The sequence below is a fragment of the Brassica napus genome, chromosome A9, assembly GCF_020379485.1.
Source record: "Brassica napus cultivar Da-Ae chromosome A9, Da-Ae, whole genome shotgun sequence".
Taxonomy (NCBI): domain Eukaryota; kingdom Viridiplantae; phylum Streptophyta; class Magnoliopsida; order Brassicales; family Brassicaceae; genus Brassica; species Brassica napus.
The window spans coordinates 29683531-29702764 of NC_063442.1; the positions used below are offsets into that span (position 1 = coordinate 29683531).

The following is a 19234-nucleotide window of genomic DNA, read 5'->3' on the forward strand; positions in this document are numbered from 1 at the left end:
GAAAAATGTGACATGGTTTCCATCACATTATGAAAGTACAAATTTTAATGATATATTTTTGGCAAAATTTCTAAAATAAGGTAATAGCTAAATTTGGCTTAATGATAAAAAAAATGTTTTCGTAAGAATCCTAAAAAGAGATAATAGGTAAATTTGGTTACATAACAAATGTGTAATTAAAAATACATAATGATTGATAAAATACTAAAAATTAATAGAAATAAATGTAGGATAAATTTTCCATTTTAACTTAGATAAAATTTAACAATTCTTTTATAAATAACTATTTTCAAAATTAATTTGAAGTTAATTTGAACAAACAAAAAGTAAGAAATTTTGATCAAAATACACAATTTATATATAGTTTTTTTTTTAAATAGTTAGATTCAAAAAAATATTATATAAATACGATCAATCGAGTTTCTAAAAATTTGAAATTATTATTATTATTCATAAATATAGAGATGTAGCGGGTCGCGATCACAGGTGAAGCAAGGTAGAACACTATGGGTGCATGTGCACTACTAATTTTTCAGTTTCTGATCATGCTATAAGATAAAATGAAAATAAATTTTTATTCCAACGGCTGACTTCATTTCTATCTTCAAAAGTTTACTTTCTTCAAAATGAAGAAAAAAATAAAGCAACATTTACTCCAGTGGTTTGCTTCAGTTTTTTCTTGTAAAATGAATATTTCAAATATATTTCATCTCCATTTTATCATTAAGTACTAGTAAATACTTATATTTATTATATTTACTAAATTTACCTAACTATTTTGTTTTTACAATAATCCAACATAATTATTAATTAATATAAATTAAACATTTTCATATAATAAATTTATTACATAACAAGAATAAACAAACACAAAATATCATAGTTTGTAAAAAAGCGCTATATATATAATTTTTCTATAAGTGATTAACAAAAGTGTTTAGAAGTAAGAGATAAGATTATTTATCTTTGATTCTTTTTAATCAAGTTGAAAGTTCTTAAAAATGAATATTCATATGGTCTTTGATATAAACATCTGATTATATGAAAATAATAGTCAAAATTTTGAAATTGATTGGATAATATTAACGTATATAATTATTTTTGGCAAAATATAAGAATAAGTAAAAAATTAAAGTCGAATTCACAATATAAAAAGTTCATCTTAAAAGAATAAAATATGTACGATAGATCTTCAAATTTGAAGCAACATTGTTCACTATTTCATTTTGAAGCAAGAAATGAAGTAGAGTTGGAGCAAATATCACTTCAAAATGAAGTATAAAGTAGAAAATGAAGTGGAGGTTGGAGATGGTCTTAGAATCACTCATTCATCCATATTGTAAGAGAGTGTTATTCAATCAATGATTTAAAATCATCATCAGTGTTTTATGAACCAACAAATTTTAAATTTTATGATAGTTTAAGTTGGTGAATTCTAAAATCTTTACAATATTCCTTGAATTTTAATTACAATCATTTATTCATGAGACTTCACAACAAATGATTTGAAATTAATTTGAAATATAAATTTTTTTTTTATAAAGTTGATAACACTAGATTTCAAATATTGGATTTAAATCATTTATTGAATACTATTTTAAATAAGATTTATAAATACTAAACCAAATAACAATAGATTATAAAACAGAATTTAGAATCATCGTTTGAATAACGGTCAATTGTGTTTTGGATTTAAACTCCACTAAAATAATTGAACAACACCTCCAAGCTTTGTGCACCCAATAAAATCAACATTATACGTCACTGGTCGCGGTATATATCAATTCATCTGTTCTCAACAAATTTAAAATATTTTTTTTTTGACATTTTAATATGGATAATAGTTCGCTAAATCCATACGTGTACAATCCATCCAAAATATAAGAAAATAGATTTAATTCCATATCAATGAGACAATCAGACAAAAACAATGATCTAAAGGTCCATGTTAGGACTTTGTCAAAAAAAAGGTCCATGTTAGGAATTCTACATCAGAAATAAGAAGGGAGCAACAATACTATACAGAATTATTTATCATTTGGTATTGAATTAAGAACCTATGAATCCTTATCCTCACAAGTACTAATGATGTCCAATACAAATGTTAAGTTCTTACGGCAAGCTAATACTATCTACTACGTACATATATGTGGGCGCATCTATATTAAAGGATTTAATAAAAATATTTGGAATTTTTTTTATTAACTTGGAGATATCCAAAACCTATAGAAGAATTCAGACTAATTCCAAATAGAAATGGTAGGTGCAGTTCACGAATGGCTACTCTTTCCGGATATTCAAATTGACCCTAAAAATTATTTGGAAGTTAGGACAAATCATTACTTATTATTACGTGTGTCGTGGGCACATAATCAACTCATGTCTCTGCATGGGTGGAAACCGGAATCCATACAATGTGGTGTCATCATATGATCATATCATATAGTATATTCCACGGAGTAAAAACTTGCATTGATTTGGACTTGGAGTGTCATGAAAGAGCAAATCATTTAAAAAGTGTACAAAGACCAGGTCCATTTGAACACACGGGCCTAACTAATTAAGGTGGAACACGGATCCGCATTGATTATGTTGAAAGCTTGCTTTATATAATTTATTACAACTGCGAGGAGATTTTTTGTTTTTTGTTTTGGTTAAAAAATCTATCTCTTCGGTGAGATCATGTTTCTCCAATCGATATCTCTTGTATCCTCTTTGTTCATAGTTGATCAGCGTGTGTTGCATGTTTTCCAAACGTATGTATGGCTAATCTGATTGTTTTTAAGACCCGTGATGATTTCAAAATGTGTATGCAAATTGTTTTCGCATCAAAGATTTTGTAAGAATCAAAGGTTTTGTAAAAAGCTATGTTATCATGATAAAAGAAACAGCATTAAATATACCATATTGCTACTTTAATTATTATTTTTGAATGAACATCTGCTACTTGAATTCTTCTGAGATATAAACTAGTGTTGTTTGCTTTTCTTTTTTGTTCAACAATAAACTAGTGTTGTTTTCTAGAAACATGTTAATACGTTAGCAAGAGACGTTTGTCAGTTAATTATGAATGTCTGAATGATTTTTCTGTTGCACGACCAAATTTACATATATGTATTTACATTATTTCTCTCTCTCTCTTCAAAATATGCTTCGTGCTTGACTGCTGAGTAATGGGTAGCTGCATCTTATGGAGGGACTCAAGATCCTGAGTTTTAATTTGAAATCGAACTTGGAACTTTTCGTAGCGTAATCCTAATTGGACTGGAATACCCTAACGGAGATGATAGACTAGTCACTGGTTGGCACGTAAATCTGAACATATTTTCGTACATATACAAACGTATATTTGCGAGTAGCCATTCTTACGAATTTGGATTCTAAAGTTACTTCTAAAGCTATGAATTTTTCCGAGTGTTCCACCAAAACATTTTTCTTCAGTTTATAGATAAGCTGATATCTTTACAGTCAACTTGGTATATAAATAAATGAAGAAACTATATATTCAAGACAAAAAATGTTATCCAGGAAATATTAAGAGCTGGCATGTTTCTTTAGTTGAAAAGAGCTTGCATGTAGTTAACTGAAAATGATCTCTTCGTCAGAAATTCACCATTCAAAAAATTTATTCGAGCATACTATGTTCCAAATTTTCTGCTGATCGAAAGTCTAACAGAATTTTTAACACACAAAAATAAGCACAATTGTTAATTTAGTTGATACTTAACGAAGAGGAGTCATGATAATATGGTCCCATTGGCTTTTTGCTTTTCAAGAAGTAACAATGGAGGAGGTGAAAAGTTCTGTTGACAACCCATAAAGTAACCCCAAAAAAATTGTTCACCATTTAGATATTAAAAACTGACATTGTCTCTACGTCGTCATCTTCATAAAAAGCATTACATATCCCATGCCCACATGGGAGGGTAAGCCTTTAACATTCTCTCTACTTGACGCTATCATCCATTTAAATAATGTTAATTCCCGAGAATTTTTCGAAGAGTTTTCTTATTAGTTATTGAAAATTTTATCATGCAAAATATACTTCTCAGATTTTTTGGGGGTACATTGCCGAGATTTGCTCGGAATTTTCGGAAAACTAGAGTCCTAATTCTCATTGGAAGTGAGAAGTTTTCGTGTAGTGATCATTTGGTAACATTTCTGTCCAAATTTCCGATCGAAGTTTTTAGTCTAATAGTTCGTAATAATGTTGCTACATTGTCATAATATGGATTTAGACAATGAAAAACATATACACATATCCAAATAATAATGAGGAGTAATTTGTGGAGAAGAAGATTCTGTGATATGAAATAATAATGACTTCGATTTGTTTTGTTGTGAAATAGGATGTTTTTTGTTTCTTTTCCAAATATCTGTGGGCTCTAAGTTTCAACCCCGTTTCCTTTAGGTCACATGTATGTAGATTGTAGATGTATATGTATGCATATACTTAAAGAGAGAGAACTGAAAAAGAAGATGAGTGTATGCAAAGAAGATTAAACAATCGAAGACCATACAATGCCTTCTCCAGGTAAGGTGCGAGGTCAATGAAACAATTAACATAAAGAAGAAACCTTTTTCCAGGAAAATAAGAAAAAGAGAGGAAGCAAAGGCAAAAAAGAAAACTTTTAGGCCTGGGAAAAGAGAGCTGAAACAAAAGTTGATTTCAGAAAGCAAAACCCTTTGTTTCTCCCTCTTAACTCATCTCCCTTTCTTCCTCTATTAGATAAAGCTGAGACAGCACTATCCACCAAATAAAGAGAAAACCTCTAATCTTCACATGAAAAAACAAAAGATTCTTCGATTTTGCTTTTCTTTTTCAGTAGTCACACAGTAATAGAGGTACACTTCTTCCAATACCACAACCGTATAGAAAAACAAAAAGAGATTATTATAAACCACATCCGATGATAGACTTCGAGAAAAACATCAACCATCCCTCTTCATCTTCCTCCGATCTCCTCCTTGCCATCAATGGAACCACAGTGAACAACAAGAGGAAACGGAGACCAGCAGGGACACCAGGTTTGCTTCTTTAACAATTCATCTTAAGTCTTTTAATTATCTACTATTAGGTTTTCAATAATTCAGCTAAAATAATATCCCAAATAAATTATGTATATGATTATTTTGTGGATTGCCTTTTCTAAACTCAGCTAAAGATTTTATTAATTTTGTGTGCTGGATAATCCAAATAGGTTATATATAATATTTTCAAATCTTGTGTATCGGTGGCAACAGATCCAGATGCAGAGGTTGTATCTTTATCTCCACGAACGTTGCTAGAGTCAGATCGGTACGTGTGCGAGATCTGCAACCAAGGGTTTCAGAGGGATCAGAATCTCCAGATGCATAGAAGAAGGCATAAAGTACCATGGAAGCTACTGAAGAGAGAGAAGAAAGATGAAGAGGTGAGAAAGAGAGTTTATGTGTGTCCTGAGCCGACTTGTCTCCACCACAACCCGTGCCACGCACTAGGAGATCTGGTCGGAATCAAAAAGCATTTCCGCAGGAAACACAGTGCTCACAAGCAATGGGTTTGCGATAGATGCTCAAAAGGCTACGCTGTTCAATCTGATTACAAAGCCCATCTCAAAACATGCGGCTCACGCGGTCATTCCTGTGACTGCGGCCGTGTTTTCTCCAGGTTCTTCAGTTCTTCATCATCATTATCTCTTAATGTATAAAAATAAGTGGGGTCAATTTACTCGATGTTCTGTGGAAACCCTAGTCAGTTTTTCTGGTGCTGATGATTTAATTTCTTGGGTTTCAGAAGTTGGACTGTTTTCTTCTTGATAATTTATTAATACAATTTATCAACTGAACAAAAAAATGTTTTCTGTGATGGTGTGTAATGTTGGTACATTACAGGTATATCTATATATTATCTATAACGCACATAGATTTGTGTTTTTTGTTTTTGTTTTGAATGTGCATATAGATCAGTCTTTTGACTGTTGCCAGATATGCTTATTTCATATAATTATATAAATCGGATAGTTGTATGTTTTAGACTTTAGTATGTGATCTCACATTGACCCCATTATGAACTTCCATTACAAACACTTTGTTGCATTTATTTAATACGCAAACTAAAAAGTTTTAATCACGTAATCCCTTTTTCAGATACCTAAATCCATAATTCATTTCTATTTTATATTATTACCTTTGATTACGTACGTACTCCATCAAGCATATATATTCCTCTTGATGTAAACTCTATTCAATTTTTTTCATTTTAGTTTAGACCATATATATATGTATACACTACACTAATTGTCTCTCATATTTATATATATGAACTAATTACAACTCTTTCATTATTGATTCATTTCCTGTCTTTTAGGGTTGAGAGTTTCATAGAGCATCAAGATACATGCACCATCCGGCGACCTCAACCCAGCAACCCCCCGCGTCCTCTAAAGCAGAACACATCGTGCCATGCAACTCCATCAATAACCCTTTCGACCCCAAGCATTGGACCTTTACTCCATGGACTTCCTATGTTAAGGCCACCACAAGCGTCCCATCAACAGTCACTAGCTTTCGCTTACCCTCTCGATGCTTCATCATCTTCTTACGAAAGCCTTCAGCTTCAACTATCCATAGGAATGGCCAAAACATCATCAAACCTAAAGAGAAGCGAAAAGGGAGAGATGAGTTTACCATTGGAGAGAGCGAATGAGGAAGCGAGGAGAGCGGATGAAATGAGACAAGAAGCGAAGAGGCAGATAGAGATGGCGGAAATGGATTTTGAGAGGGCTAAGAATATAAGGGAAGAAGCGAAAGCCGAGCTGGAGAAAGCTCAGTTTGTTAGAGAAGAAGCAATGGAGAGAATAAAGACAACAATCTTGGAGATCACTTGTCGTTCTTGCAAGCAACTGTTCCAGCTCCCCGTTATGGCTGATGAAAGTAAGACGTCTCTTGTTATGAGTTATGTTTCCTCGGCGAGAACGGAAGGGGAATTTGAATGATTCTATACTTCTTCATAAATCCCCACAAGGCCGGGCGAAAGGAAAAACATAATGGTTTTAAATGAAATGATTGTATTTTAGTGGTTGCCATTGTGTGGATCCATTTTTTACTATATGCATCATTTTCTGTGTCCACAGTAAATTCCGAGAATTATTTGAAATTTCTGTTAAAGATCTTATCGGTTAAAAAAAGTTAATTAATTTGTTTGTTTTGTATTTATCTGATTTTAGGCTGATATTAATAAATATTTTCCCAAACCAAAAAACAGATGGTAGTTATTGGTGTGGGGTTGGTTGATTGATTGGTGTAAGTTGAAACTTATGATTATGGAACATTAAGCGTAATAATAAGGTTTAAGAAAATGTTTTGTTCTCTTTATAAACTAATGGACAGTTCCATAATAAAACAAAATTAAATGATAAAAAGCCCTTTTTCAAAAAAAAAAAAATTAAATGATTATGAATTAATCACTGATTGAGGAGGGGAAACATCACTTAATTAGCATTAAATGCGAGAGAAAATTGGTAGATGGTCGAAATTGTGTGCGTAAGATTCTCAGGTATAAATGATTGATGTTCACCTAATAAAATATGATCACGAGTCACCTCTTTCTCTTTCCCATCTTTACATTACTGTAGTTGTAGCCTAGTAGTCTTAATTCGACCAAACGAGAAACCATCTCTCTCACATAGAGAAGAATCTTCTAAGAAACCGTTGCAGGAGTTAAATAATTAGAAATTTTGTTTTTGGTATATCGTTTCTTCTTAGCTACCTGATCTTAGAACTTAAAACAGTATGAAATTTACAAAATAATATCTTAGTTATTTTATGTAACCAAAATAAATTATATAAAAATTATATTTTCTTAATCTTTGTGCAAAAACTTTAAACACCATTTAAAGCGATATAAGGAGAGTATTGTATATGATAAATTGAAGTAACAAGTAGTATATCATTTGTTGAGAGGTTAAAAATTCTGAGCTGTTGAATGGGTAAACTAATACTATAGTATATCAAAAAAAACTATTGGAGACCGATCAAGCATGTGCTATAAAATGGGAGGAACAAATTCAAAAGATACCATCATGAAAAAAGCCAAAATCAGTGTCAAAGGGAGTGAAAAAATAAAGATATGCAATGATGTAGAGAGGTAGGGAAGGAGTAAATGCCGTGTTTAAGAGCAGAAGTAGTTGTCGTTTGCCTTTTTAGAAGAAAAAAGTAAAGACATGAATTTCAGTGCCAAAAGAGATTGGTTAGGAGTCAGGCTTCAGTCTTTCTCACCTGACTCTTCCCTCACTTTCATGATTTCATTTCTTATCTCTCTCTGTTCACTTTTCTTACACCTTTAAAGCCCCACACTCTCTCTTCGTGATCTCCACAATCTTGCAATCTTTTCAAAGATGAATTTTCTAAAATATTAGGTATATTAAAAATATAATGAACTTTTACAATTAAATTTTATTCTACTTTTACTAGAAACTTCATAATAACTTGTAACAAAATAAACAAATTATTAAAAATATTTTAAATTTATTTTAAAATATACAAATTATTAATAAAAATTACTAAAAAGCACTTCCTCCGCTCTTAAATGTAAGACGTTTTAGGTAAAACACGCTTATTAAGAAAATTTATTTTTATCTAAAATATATTATTAAAATTATAAATTAAAAACAACTGAACTAATTACAAAATAAAACCATTAAATTTGATTGGTTACACAATTTTTGATAAAGTTAAAGTTGCCTTAAAATATGAGAATATTTTACATATTGGAACATAAAAATTCTTCTAAATACTATATATTTAGGGATAGAGGGAGAATTTTTTTATGGAATAAACTGACAGAGTAATATGTTTGATAGTTTTGTGTATAACGACAAGGAACAAAATTCTAAAAAGGATAAATATATGAAACTTGTAACAAAATATATGAAGCTCGTTTTAAAACCTAATTTAGCTACCTTTGTATAGGACATGCAAGTCGTAAACCAAAATTTAAGGTCCAAAGCGATATAGCAATCTGCGGTAAGGTGGACACTTTGATTCTTGATTCGGATTCCATTCGGTTCGGTTCTAGATTTTTTCCAACTGAAATAAACTATAATTAGTTTGGTTTGGATCGGTTTTGGTTTTGTTTGTATTCGATTCGGTTTGTATTCGATTTGGTGTGTTATGGTTCGTACTAATCAGGTTCACTTAGTTTAATTCTTTTAAGAGAACTAATATTTTAAAACACATGGTCATGCAATCATTATAGTGAATATGAAAAAATAAACTATATAAACTAAATCTAATATAAAATTAAAATAAAAACTTTTAAAAACACAAAAAACTATAAAAACGTAATTAAATCAAAGTTAACTAAAGTAAATAGAAAAATAAAAAACATCATTAATATATAATGCTTCTTCTATGTAAATTAAATCTAATATAATACTGAAAAAGTCTAGTGTTAGGATTTTAGTATATTTTATAATGCTAGTATGTTTAATTCAAATAATAACAAAAACATATTGGTTTAATTCGCTTCAGTTTAATTCGTTTCGGTTCGGATTGGTTTCGATTTGCTTTGTTCGGATTAAAAAATATTAAACCATAATTAGTTTGGTTTGACTCAATTCAGTTCGGTTTTTTTGCCCACCCCTAATCCATGAATATAAAAAGGAATGGTCTAATGTTGGGCTTGGATATACTTGTTGATACTCAATTTGATATATATTATATATGGAAAACCTTTTTTGCTATTACATAAATATTATATGAAAAGTATGGTCTAATATTGGGCTTGAAAAGTGTTTAATCATAGTATTTGTCTAAATATCTGAACATGTTTCTTAAAAATTTGATAATGTTAATGAATAACAAGAAGTTAAGCTTAATATTTTTAAGACTGATGTTGTAATTTAAGTCAAGAATACTGGGAACTCAAGAAGATAATCTGATATTCTACAGACTAAAGAAACAAAACTTTGACATAAAACATCCAAGTGCAAACACACAACAACAGAGCAAGCAGCATCCAAGTGTGTATGATATCATAGACTTAAAAGAGATGATCAAAATCATGGGGGCTTTTTAAGAGGTTTCGACGTCTGAGAGATCCAAACCTTCACGGTAAAGCTCAAAGTCATTAGGGCTCCATCTGCAGACTAAGTTGAGTTTGAAAGTAGCCAACTTAATTCCCAACAGACGCTGCAAAATTATTTCATATAGCCCAAAGCATAAGCAAATTTTCAGAAAAGAAAGAAAAAGGGCAAAAGGCTTTTAATTTACCAAAATGCGAGAAGATTCTGGCGAAAGAGGCTTTCCTTCTTCACAAACTACAAAGTCTGAGAGTAACTCTACCGTACCTACATTATGTAATGAATCAGCAAAAGACATTATAACTTTGTGGATCAATATTTCTTTCAATACTTGTGATTACAAACCTTTGTTGAGACGAACAGGCATACCCTGCTTCCTTAGAAACGGTTCCATCTCATGCGTGAACTGTTCTAGAGGACCTTCTTTCAGCTCAACCTGATCAATTCAAAACAGAGTTGTTCAGTAATTAATACGTCCCTAGATTGCTTCTCTGGATAGTATGGGATAGATCCTTGCTAGAACGAATCAAAGACTCAAGTTCTACAAGGTTGTGGATCGATTGGTGACACAAGAGGCTGCGGAAAGGCTCCTTGATACTCCTAAGTGACTAGATCGGATATGACACACCGAGATAGACACTCTTGGGTTGCTGGATATTACACACCAACAAGATCACTCAACAACTCGCGGACAAGCAGTAGAGAGAACAAAGAAAAGGTTTATGATAAAAGATAATTGATTATTCATAAGGGGTTCAAAGTACACTTATATAAGAGAAGTTGGAACAGACTCCAAGCTTCTCGAAAACTATCAAGAGAGTAAAGGCACACGCTCTCTTGAAAATAGAAACAAATGACAAGTTTGAAAATAAAACATGAAATGAAAGACTTATTATAACATAAGGTTGATCCGGGATAAGATTGGATCGAGATCATCAACTAAGAGATTTGAGAAGCAAATCTATGGCCTCGTTAAAAACCTATCTTTGGAAAACCCATTGGGACAAAACCAAAGATAGGGAAAAAGAGCACACATAGTTTGCTTGCTTAGTTGATGATCAGCTTGATGGTGAAGTTGCTTGAATGGTGATAAGTGTGTCTTGGTTGATCAAGCTTCTACCAAGACATTCCTCTTGCTTCCAAGACCTCTTAACTAATCCTCCAATAACTTGCGTGAGCTTCCTTGATCTTGATCGAGTCATAGGTCCTTTAGGCAAGGCTAGAACATCTCCATCAGTCGGCTTATCCAGATCCTCATCATCTCCATTAGATAGTTGGTCCATGATCACATCATCCCCTCCCTCTTGAAAAGGATTTGACCTCAAATCTGGCTCATCTGCAACAAAAGGGATCAAGTCAGTAACATTGAAGCTATCACTTATGTCGTACTTACCTTGCAGATCAAGTTTGTAGGCATTGTCATTGATCCTCTTGGTGACTTCAAAAGGGCCATCAATCCTCGGCATTAGCTTAGACTTCCTCTCTTTTGGAAACCTTTCTTTCCTCAAGTGAACCCATACTTGATCTCCAACTTCAAAGATCATCTCACGCCTTCCCTTGTTGGCTTGTTTGGCGTATTGCTTAGTTTTCTCTTCTAGATTGCGCTTAGCTTGCTCATGAATCTGCTGAACCATCTCAGCTTTCTTTTTCCCATCCATACTAACCCTTTCACACTCAGGTAAAGGTATTAGATCCAAAGGTGAGATGGGATTGAACCCATAAACAATTTCAAATGGAGAAAACTTAGAAGCAGAATGCATAGCATGATTGTATGCAAATTCACAATGAGGTAAGTAATCTTCCCATGATTTCAAGTTCTTTTTAATGAATGCGCGCAGGAGAGTACCTAAGGTTCTATTAACTACTTCAGTTTGCCCATCAGTTTGTGGATGACAAGTAGTAGAAAACAATAGCTTAGTTCCTAGTTTAGACCACAATGTTTTCCAAAAGTAGCTAAGGAATTTAGTATCTCTATCTGAAACTATAGTCCTAGGCATCCCATGCAAACGTACCACTTCTTTAAAGAACAAATTAGCTACATGTAATGCATCATCAGTCTTATTGCAAGCTATGAAATGTGCCATTTTAGAGAATCTATCAACAACCACAAAGATAGAATCCTTTCCAGTCCTAGTTCTAGGCAAACCCATAACAAAGTCCATAGATATATCATTCCAAGGATGAGTAGGAATAGGCAAAGGAGTATACAAACCGTGAGGTTGAACCTTAGACTTTGCAAGCTTGCAAGTTGTGCACCTTCCACAGATTCTCTCCACATCTCTTTTCATATGCGGCCAATAGAAGTGATCCTGCAAAACTTTAAGGGTTTTTGCTATACCAAAATGACCCATCAAGCTTCCTCCATGGGATTCCCTGACAAATAGATCTCTTAAAGAGCAATTAGGCACACATAAACGATTGTCATAGAATAAGAATCCATCATGCCTAAAATAATGTCCTGAAGCATACTTAGCACATGATTTATAAGCTTCTTGAAAGTCAGGATCAGATTCATACATTTCTTTAATCTGCTCAAAGCCTAGCAACTTAGCATCAAGAGTAGTTAAGAGGACATACCTTCGGGATAGTGCATCAGCAACTATATTCTCCTTACCTTGTTTGTATTTGATCACATACGGGAAGGTTTCAATGAATTCTACCCATCTAGCATGTCTCTTGCTGAGCTTACTTTGTCCTTTGAGATACTTGAGAGATTCATGGTCGGTGTGAATGACAAACTCCTTTGGCCAGAGATAATGCTGCCAAGTTTGTAGAGCTCTCACCAAGGCGTAGAGTTCTTTGTCATAAGTGGCATAGTTGAGAGTAGCTCCACTGAGTTTCTCACTGAAGTAAGCAATAGGTCTTTTATCCTGCATCAACACAGCACCAATTCCAATTCCTGAGGCATCACATTCTATTTCAAATGTTTTAGAAAAATCAGGAAGTATGAGAAGAGGAGATTGAGTAAGCTTCTCTTTAAGGAGTTGGAATGCGGCTTCCTGAGCTTCTCCCCACTTGAATCCTACATCCTTCTTGATTATCTCAGTTAGGGGAGCTGCTAGAGTGCTGAAATCCTTCACAAAGCGCCTATAGAAACCTGCCAGTCCATGAAAACTCCTTACTTCTCCCACTGTAGTTGGACTCGGCCACTCTTGTATTGCTTTGATCTTTTCCTGATCCACTTTTACACCATCTGCACTTACAACAAAACCTAGAAAGACCAAGTTATCTGTGCAAAAAGTGCACTTCTTTAGATTGGCATATAGCTTTTCCTTTCTCAAAACATCCAAAACAGCCCTAAGATGTTCTATATGATCTTCTAAGCATTTGCTGTAAACTAAGATATCATCAAAGTACACAACAACAAAGATGCCTATGAAAGACCTAAGAATATGATTCATCAATCTCATGAATGTACTAGGCGCATTGGTTAATCCAAATGGCATAACTAACCATTCATACAAGCCATGTTTAGTTTTAAATGCAGTTTTCCACTCATCTCCTTCTTTCATCCTAATCTGATGATATCCACTTTTCAAGTCTATCTTAGAAAAGATGCAAGAACCATGCAATTCATCAAGCATATCATCTAATCTAGGAATAGGGTGGCGATACTTCACTGTTATGTTGTTGATTGCTCTACAATCAACACACATGCGCCAGCTCCCATCTTTCTTTGGCACAAGGAGCACTGGAACTGCACAAGGACTCAAACTTTCTCGGATATGACCCTTCTCCATCAGCTCCTCTACTTGTTTCTGCAGTTCTTTGGTTTCAAGTGGATTGGTCCTGTATGCTGGACGGTTGGGCAGTGTAGAACCAGGTACAAAGTCTATTTGGTGCTCAATCCCACGCACTGGAGGCAATCCAATGGGGCTATCTTCTGGAAACACATCTGCATATTCCTGTAAAAGAGAAACTAGTTCACTCGGATGATCCGGTGTGTGATCAGTAATGGTTAGAAGAGTCTCTTTAAACATAAGCAAGATAATAGAATTTTGAGAATAGAGAATTCTTTTGATATCTCCCTGTTTGGCATAGAGGCTGTGATGCTTGTCATGATCAGGTTTGAGATCAATCTCTTTCGCTTTCTTTTTCTGAAGCTGGATTTGATCTTCATGAACCTCTTTAGGAGACAGAGGCACCAGCACAGTCTTCTTTCCGTTGAATTCAAAAGAATGTTTGTTGGTGAAGCCGTCATGATTCACACGTCTATCATACTGCCAGGGTCTTCCAAGGAGTATATGACTGGCTTCCATTGGCAACACATCACACAAGACTTCATCTTCATATCTACCAATGGCTATAGGAACCAGTACTTGAGTAGAAACTTTCATCTCGCCCTCCTCATTGAGCCACTGCAATCTGTAGGGTCTTGGGTGTTTCTGAATTTTCAAACCCAATTTCTTCACCATAGTCTCACTGGCTACATTGACACAACTTCCTCCATCAATAATGAGACTGCACACCTTTCCCTGAACCATACACCTTGTGTAGAATAGATTCTCTCGCTGCTCAAACTCTCCATTCTTGGCTTGCACGTTCAAGAGCCTTCTTGTCACCAACAATCTTCCTTTCACGGGTTCTACTTCACTTTCTTCTTCAGACTCCTCATGATCAGAACCAAACTTCTCTTCCTCTGATTCATACTCTCCATTCTCAAGAAGAATCATAACCTTTTTGTTGGTGCACTCATTAGCATAATGCCCACGCCCTTGACATTTGAAGCACTTAACATCTCTAGTTCTTGAACTAGTAATTTCAGCTTTGCCTTTGTCTTTGCTGTATATACTGCTCGGCTTAGTCTCTTCTTTCTGCTGAGGCTTGCTATCCTTCAGATAGGATGTTTTCTCTTCTTTAGAGTGGTGGAACTTAGATGATCCATAGCTGCGTGAGTTACCCTTCCTCTTGAGCTGCTGCTCCACTAGAATAGCTTTGTGCAACATCTCTTCTATTTCCACATAGTGTTGCATCTCCACATTGTCTTGTATCTCACGGTTAAGCCCTCCAAGAAACCTTGCCATAGTGGCTTCTCTATCCTCCAAGATACTAGCTCTCAACATCAACAACTCCATGTCTTGATAATATTCTTCAACAGTTCGTGTTCCTTGGGTAAGTCTTCGCAGCTTTTGATGTAGGTCGCGGTGATAGTGACTTGGAACAAACCGTTTGCGCATGAGTGACTTCATCTCGTGCCATGAATCAACCGGATTCTCTTGGTTAAGCCGTCTAGTAGTTACAAGTTGATCCCACCAACTCAACGCATAATCATAGAATTCAGTTGCTGCAATCTTGATCCTTTGGGCATTGGAGTAGTGTTGGCAATTGAAGACAAGCTCGATCTTCTTCTCCCACTCCAAGTAGGCATCTGGATCCACCTTGCCATGGAAGGGTGGAATCTTAAGCTTAAGTCCTGAAAGCTTGTCTTTGCGTGACCCCCTTCCATCATGTTCACGCCTTGATCTTCCTCTGCTTAGTTCAGAAGATGAACTACTGCGCTCAGTTGGATTGTGCTCAGTTCTATTGCGCGAGTAGTAGTTGTCGGTCTCTTGTGAACCCGCATGCTCTTGCCGTACTGGAGTAGGCCGGTTCCTTCTAGACTCATTGCTATGTCCCTGGCCAGTAGCTTGCCTCAACTCTTGTCTCATCTCCTCACGTAATTCCTTCATGCTAGCCTTAAGCATATCAGCCATAGTAGAGATCATGGTCTGATTCATTTGCTCGGTCATCTGATCTCTCAGCATTTTGTTCTTCCTTACTAGCTCGGCTTCTTCTTCTGATTCTTTCCCCATTGGTACCTAGAATCAATAACAACACTCAACCAGTAAATAGTTCCAATAAACTGATCGTAATCAGTAGATGATCAAGAGATTTTAAACTGAAAATAACTGGCGGTAAAAGAAAACTTGATTATCAAGCAAAGAAGGATTCAAATCGACAACTTGAAAATCACTATAGAAACGCGATCAAGGTAGGTTTGCTAATCAGATTTCAACGAAACACAAGTAGATCTAGATGTTATAGATGATTTAAAACAGATCACACGATCAATTAGATTCAACAAAAGATCAAATCTAGAATATGAATCGATAACAATCGGATCTAAAAACGCGAAACCTAGATCTATCAATCTCAAACTCTTAACAATTAGATCGACACAAAATGATTAGATCACACACTCAAACAACCACGGATCACAGATCAATCAATGGATATTGCGAAACAAAGAACAGATCAGTTGAAACAAAACGGATCGATCTAAAAACTGATCAAGAAGATGAACAGGTTAAATCGAAACAAAAGAGAAACGAGTACTTCCCTAACCAGAGATGCTCTGATACCACATAATACGTCCCTAGATTGCTTCTCTGGATAGTATGGGATAGATCCTTGCTAGAACGAATCAAAGACTCAAGTTCTACAAGGTTGTGGATCGATTGGTGACACAAGAGGCTGCGGAAAGGCTCCTTGATACTCCTAAGTGACTAGATCGGATATGACACACCGAGATAGACACTCTTGGGTTGCTGGATATTACACACCAACAAGATCACTCAACAACTCGCGGACAAGCAGTAGAGAGAACAAAGAAAAGGTTTATGATAAAAGATAATTGATTATTCATAAGGGGTTCAAAGTACACTTATATAAGAGAAGTTGGAACAGACTCCAAGCTTCTCGAAAACTATCAAGAGAGTAAAGGCACACGCTCTCTTGAAAATAGAAACAAATGACAAGTTTGAAAATAAAACATGAAATGAAAGACTTATTATAACATAAGGTTGATCCGGGATAAGATTGGATCGAGATCATCAACTAAGAGATTTGAGAAGCAAATCTATGGCCTCGTTAAAAACCTATCTTTGGAAAACCCATTGGGACAAAACCAAAGATAGGGAAAAAGAGCACACATAGTTTGCTTGCTTAGTTGATGATCAGCTTGATGGTGAAGTTGCTTGAATGGTGATAAGTGTGTCTTGGTTGATCAAGCTTCTACCAAGACATTCCTCTTGCTTCCAAGACCTCTTAACTAATCCTCCAATAACTTGCGTGAGCTTCCTTGATCTTGATCGAGTCATAGGTCCTTTAGGCAAGGCTAGAACATCTCCATCAGTCGGCTTATCCAGATCCTCATCATCTCCATTAGATAGTTGGTCCATGATCACATCAGTAATTAAGATAAATAAGACATACACAGTTCTTGAAATAACGGGGGGTCAATCTTGTTTGTTTATCTAGAGACACGCATATATAAAGCTGGCATTAAGTGTCTATATACGAACCGTTTCTACAGCAGTGCTTCCGGTCCTTGAAAAGTCTGAATCCTCATAAGCGTTAAACAAGCTGCAATGCAATCAGAAGAAGAAGCATTTTGAGCCGTAACTAAAACAATAAGGAAAGCCAGGAGATAAATAGAGATACATTTCAAGCCCCTCAAATAGATTACCTTTCGACCTCTTCTTTTGGCATATCTGTTACAAGAAGTCCAGCATCACCATGAAGCAGCTGAAACAACATCCCACAACATAATATGTTAAAAAAGGCCAAGTAATAGTATAAGATAGCAGCAGAGAACACCAACCTTGGAGACTTTAAAGATGCCAGGACGGATTTCATCAGAAGCCGAACGACCAAGAGCAACCTGCATCACTTTGTTCGAACCGAGGAAGAACCTAAAACCAATAAAACAATATCACTAAACTACAAAATCAAAGATTGAAAGAAACAGATATTACTAATCTATTCATGATTACAACAGAAACAAAGAAACAGACCTTCCATTGTGCCTAAACTGGTTTCTAAACTCCTTGAATTTGATGTTTCTCATGTTCTCAAAAGAGAAAACATAGACAGATGTATGTTTTTCGACAGCCTCTCTGATTCCATTTACAATAATCTCCTTGTGCTCCCTTCCTTTCTTCTTTGTCTTCGACAAAGTAACTGCAGCAGCAACAACGACAACAAAAACTCAAAATCTTTATTCAAAACGGGCTCCTCTACAAAAAACACAGAGCTTCCCAGCTCAGTAACGAACGAAGATGCTATAAGTTTCAAGACAATAGAACCATGAAAGAGTGAAGGAAGAGAGAGAGTTCCTGACCTGGTCTGTCTCGCTTTGATTTAGGCATGTCTTGTAGGGCTTCAGACTGATTGAAGTGAAAAGTGGGAGAATAGAGAGAGAGAGAGAGAGAGAGAGAGAGAGACGGCTTTGCCTTCTTAATCAATTTTCTTTCACAAAAAAAAAAAACTGAAACCCTCGTTCCCCGCTTTGGTTCGTTTTTTTATTTCCGACCCGTGACTTAGCTTGACCCGAACTAGGCCCACTGTGATCCGAGCCGGCCTATTGTAAGAAATCTGGACCATTGTTTATATAAATTACTTCTTTTTTTTGTCAAACTTTTGTATATACGTTACTTAATTTAAAAAGAAGCTAGATTTTGATCCGATTCTTTTGTTATAACAAATTTTGATATGAATTAGTATTTTGTAATTGTTTTAAATTATTATGCTACAAAATCGAATTATATAAAAGAATTATTTTAAGAAAATATATATATAATCATGAATTATTTTATTTGGAATTTTGTATAAATCTTATGTAATTCTCTTTTTTTTTTGACGCTGATTTATTAAGATATTACAATTACGATACGAGAAAGATTACATAGACGATTCGACAACCGACAATACTACATGCCTTATGAAGACCTACGCCTAACTGCATCACCTGAGCCGTCCTATGAAGATCCACGCCTGACCAGATTTATTTGCACCATGTTGAAGATCCCTTGTAAGCCTTTCTTCTATAGTCTGGATAATTGTTTAATAAACCGCTCTTTCCGGGACTTGAAACCTGGATTTCCTGTAATCTGCAATAAATTACATAGTCTAGGATTCGAACCCCAGACCTGGGTGTAGAAGCCTTTAAACCTTAACCAGTAGGCTAGGGTGCTTCCACATGTAATTATCTCTTATGCATGGGTATTTTATATGAACCCCGGAAAACCAAACCAAAATCAACTCGAAAATACTGGTTCACATTGGTCCAGAGAAAAATACATATTTTTTTTGGAAATGTGGTTCTCTGTTCGCATCTGAGACCTACCTGAAACCCGTTTGGGAGCCAAAGTACCCAAAATGTTTGTGAATATTAGATATATTTGTGTATT

The 19234-nt window shown here is 34.9% G+C and overlaps 2 protein-coding genes across 2 annotated transcripts; one reads left to right on the plus strand and one right to left on the minus strand.

Moving 5' to 3' along the window:
- Window positions 1-4438: 4438 nt before the first annotated feature.
- On the plus strand, window positions 4439-7193 carry LOC106367481 (protein indeterminate-domain 16). Its single transcript, XM_013807266.3, has 3 exons — window positions 4439-5028; window positions 5245-5650; window positions 6350-7193. Exons 1-3 carry the CDS (start codon window positions 4911-4913, stop codon window positions 6975-6977), a joined length of 1152 nt encoding a protein of 383 aa, XP_013662720.1. The 5' UTR covers window positions 4439-4910; the 3' UTR covers window positions 6978-7193.
- Window positions 7194-9840: 2647 nt separating this feature from the next.
- LOC106367483 (mRNA turnover protein 4 homolog) lies at window positions 9841-18311 on the minus strand. The gene is made up of 8 exons (XM_013807268.3): window positions 18166-18311; window positions 17840-18005; window positions 17647-17737; window positions 17512-17570; window positions 17348-17408; window positions 10410-10500; window positions 10255-10331; window positions 9841-10173 (listed from the first exon to the last, which is right to left on the minus strand). Exons 1-8 carry the CDS (start codon window positions 18191-18193, stop codon window positions 10057-10059), a joined length of 690 nt encoding a protein of 229 aa, XP_013662722.1. The 5' UTR covers window positions 18194-18311; the 3' UTR covers window positions 9841-10056.
- Window positions 18312-19234: the final 923 nt, after the last annotated feature.

Excerpts from the sequence above, each read along its gene's own strand:
- LOC106367481 (XM_013807266.3), top strand. The coding sequence starts at position 4,911 with ATGATAGACTTCGAGAAAAACATCAACCATCCCTCTTCATCTTCCTCC. Across the intron at positions 5,029-5,244 it reads GAGACCAGCAGGGACACCAG|ATCCAGATGCAGAGGTTGTA; the intron begins GTTTGCTTCTTT and ends CGGTGGCAACAG. Across the intron at positions 5,651-6,349 it reads TGCGGCCGTGTTTTCTCCAG|GGTTGAGAGTTTCATAGAGC; the intron begins GTTCTTCAGTTC and ends CCTGTCTTTTAG.
- LOC106367483 (XM_013807268.3), bottom strand. The coding sequence starts at position 18,193 with ATGCCTAAATCAAAGCGAGACAGACCAG. Across the intron at positions 17,738-17,839 it reads CAGTTTAGGCACAATGGAAG|GTTCTTCCTCGGTTCGAACA; the intron begins GTCTGTTTCTTT and ends TATTGGTTTTAG. Across the intron at positions 10,501-17,347 it reads GAAGCACTGCTGTAGAAACG|GTTGAGCTGAAAGAAGGTCC; the intron begins GTTCGTATATAG and ends TGAATTGATCAG.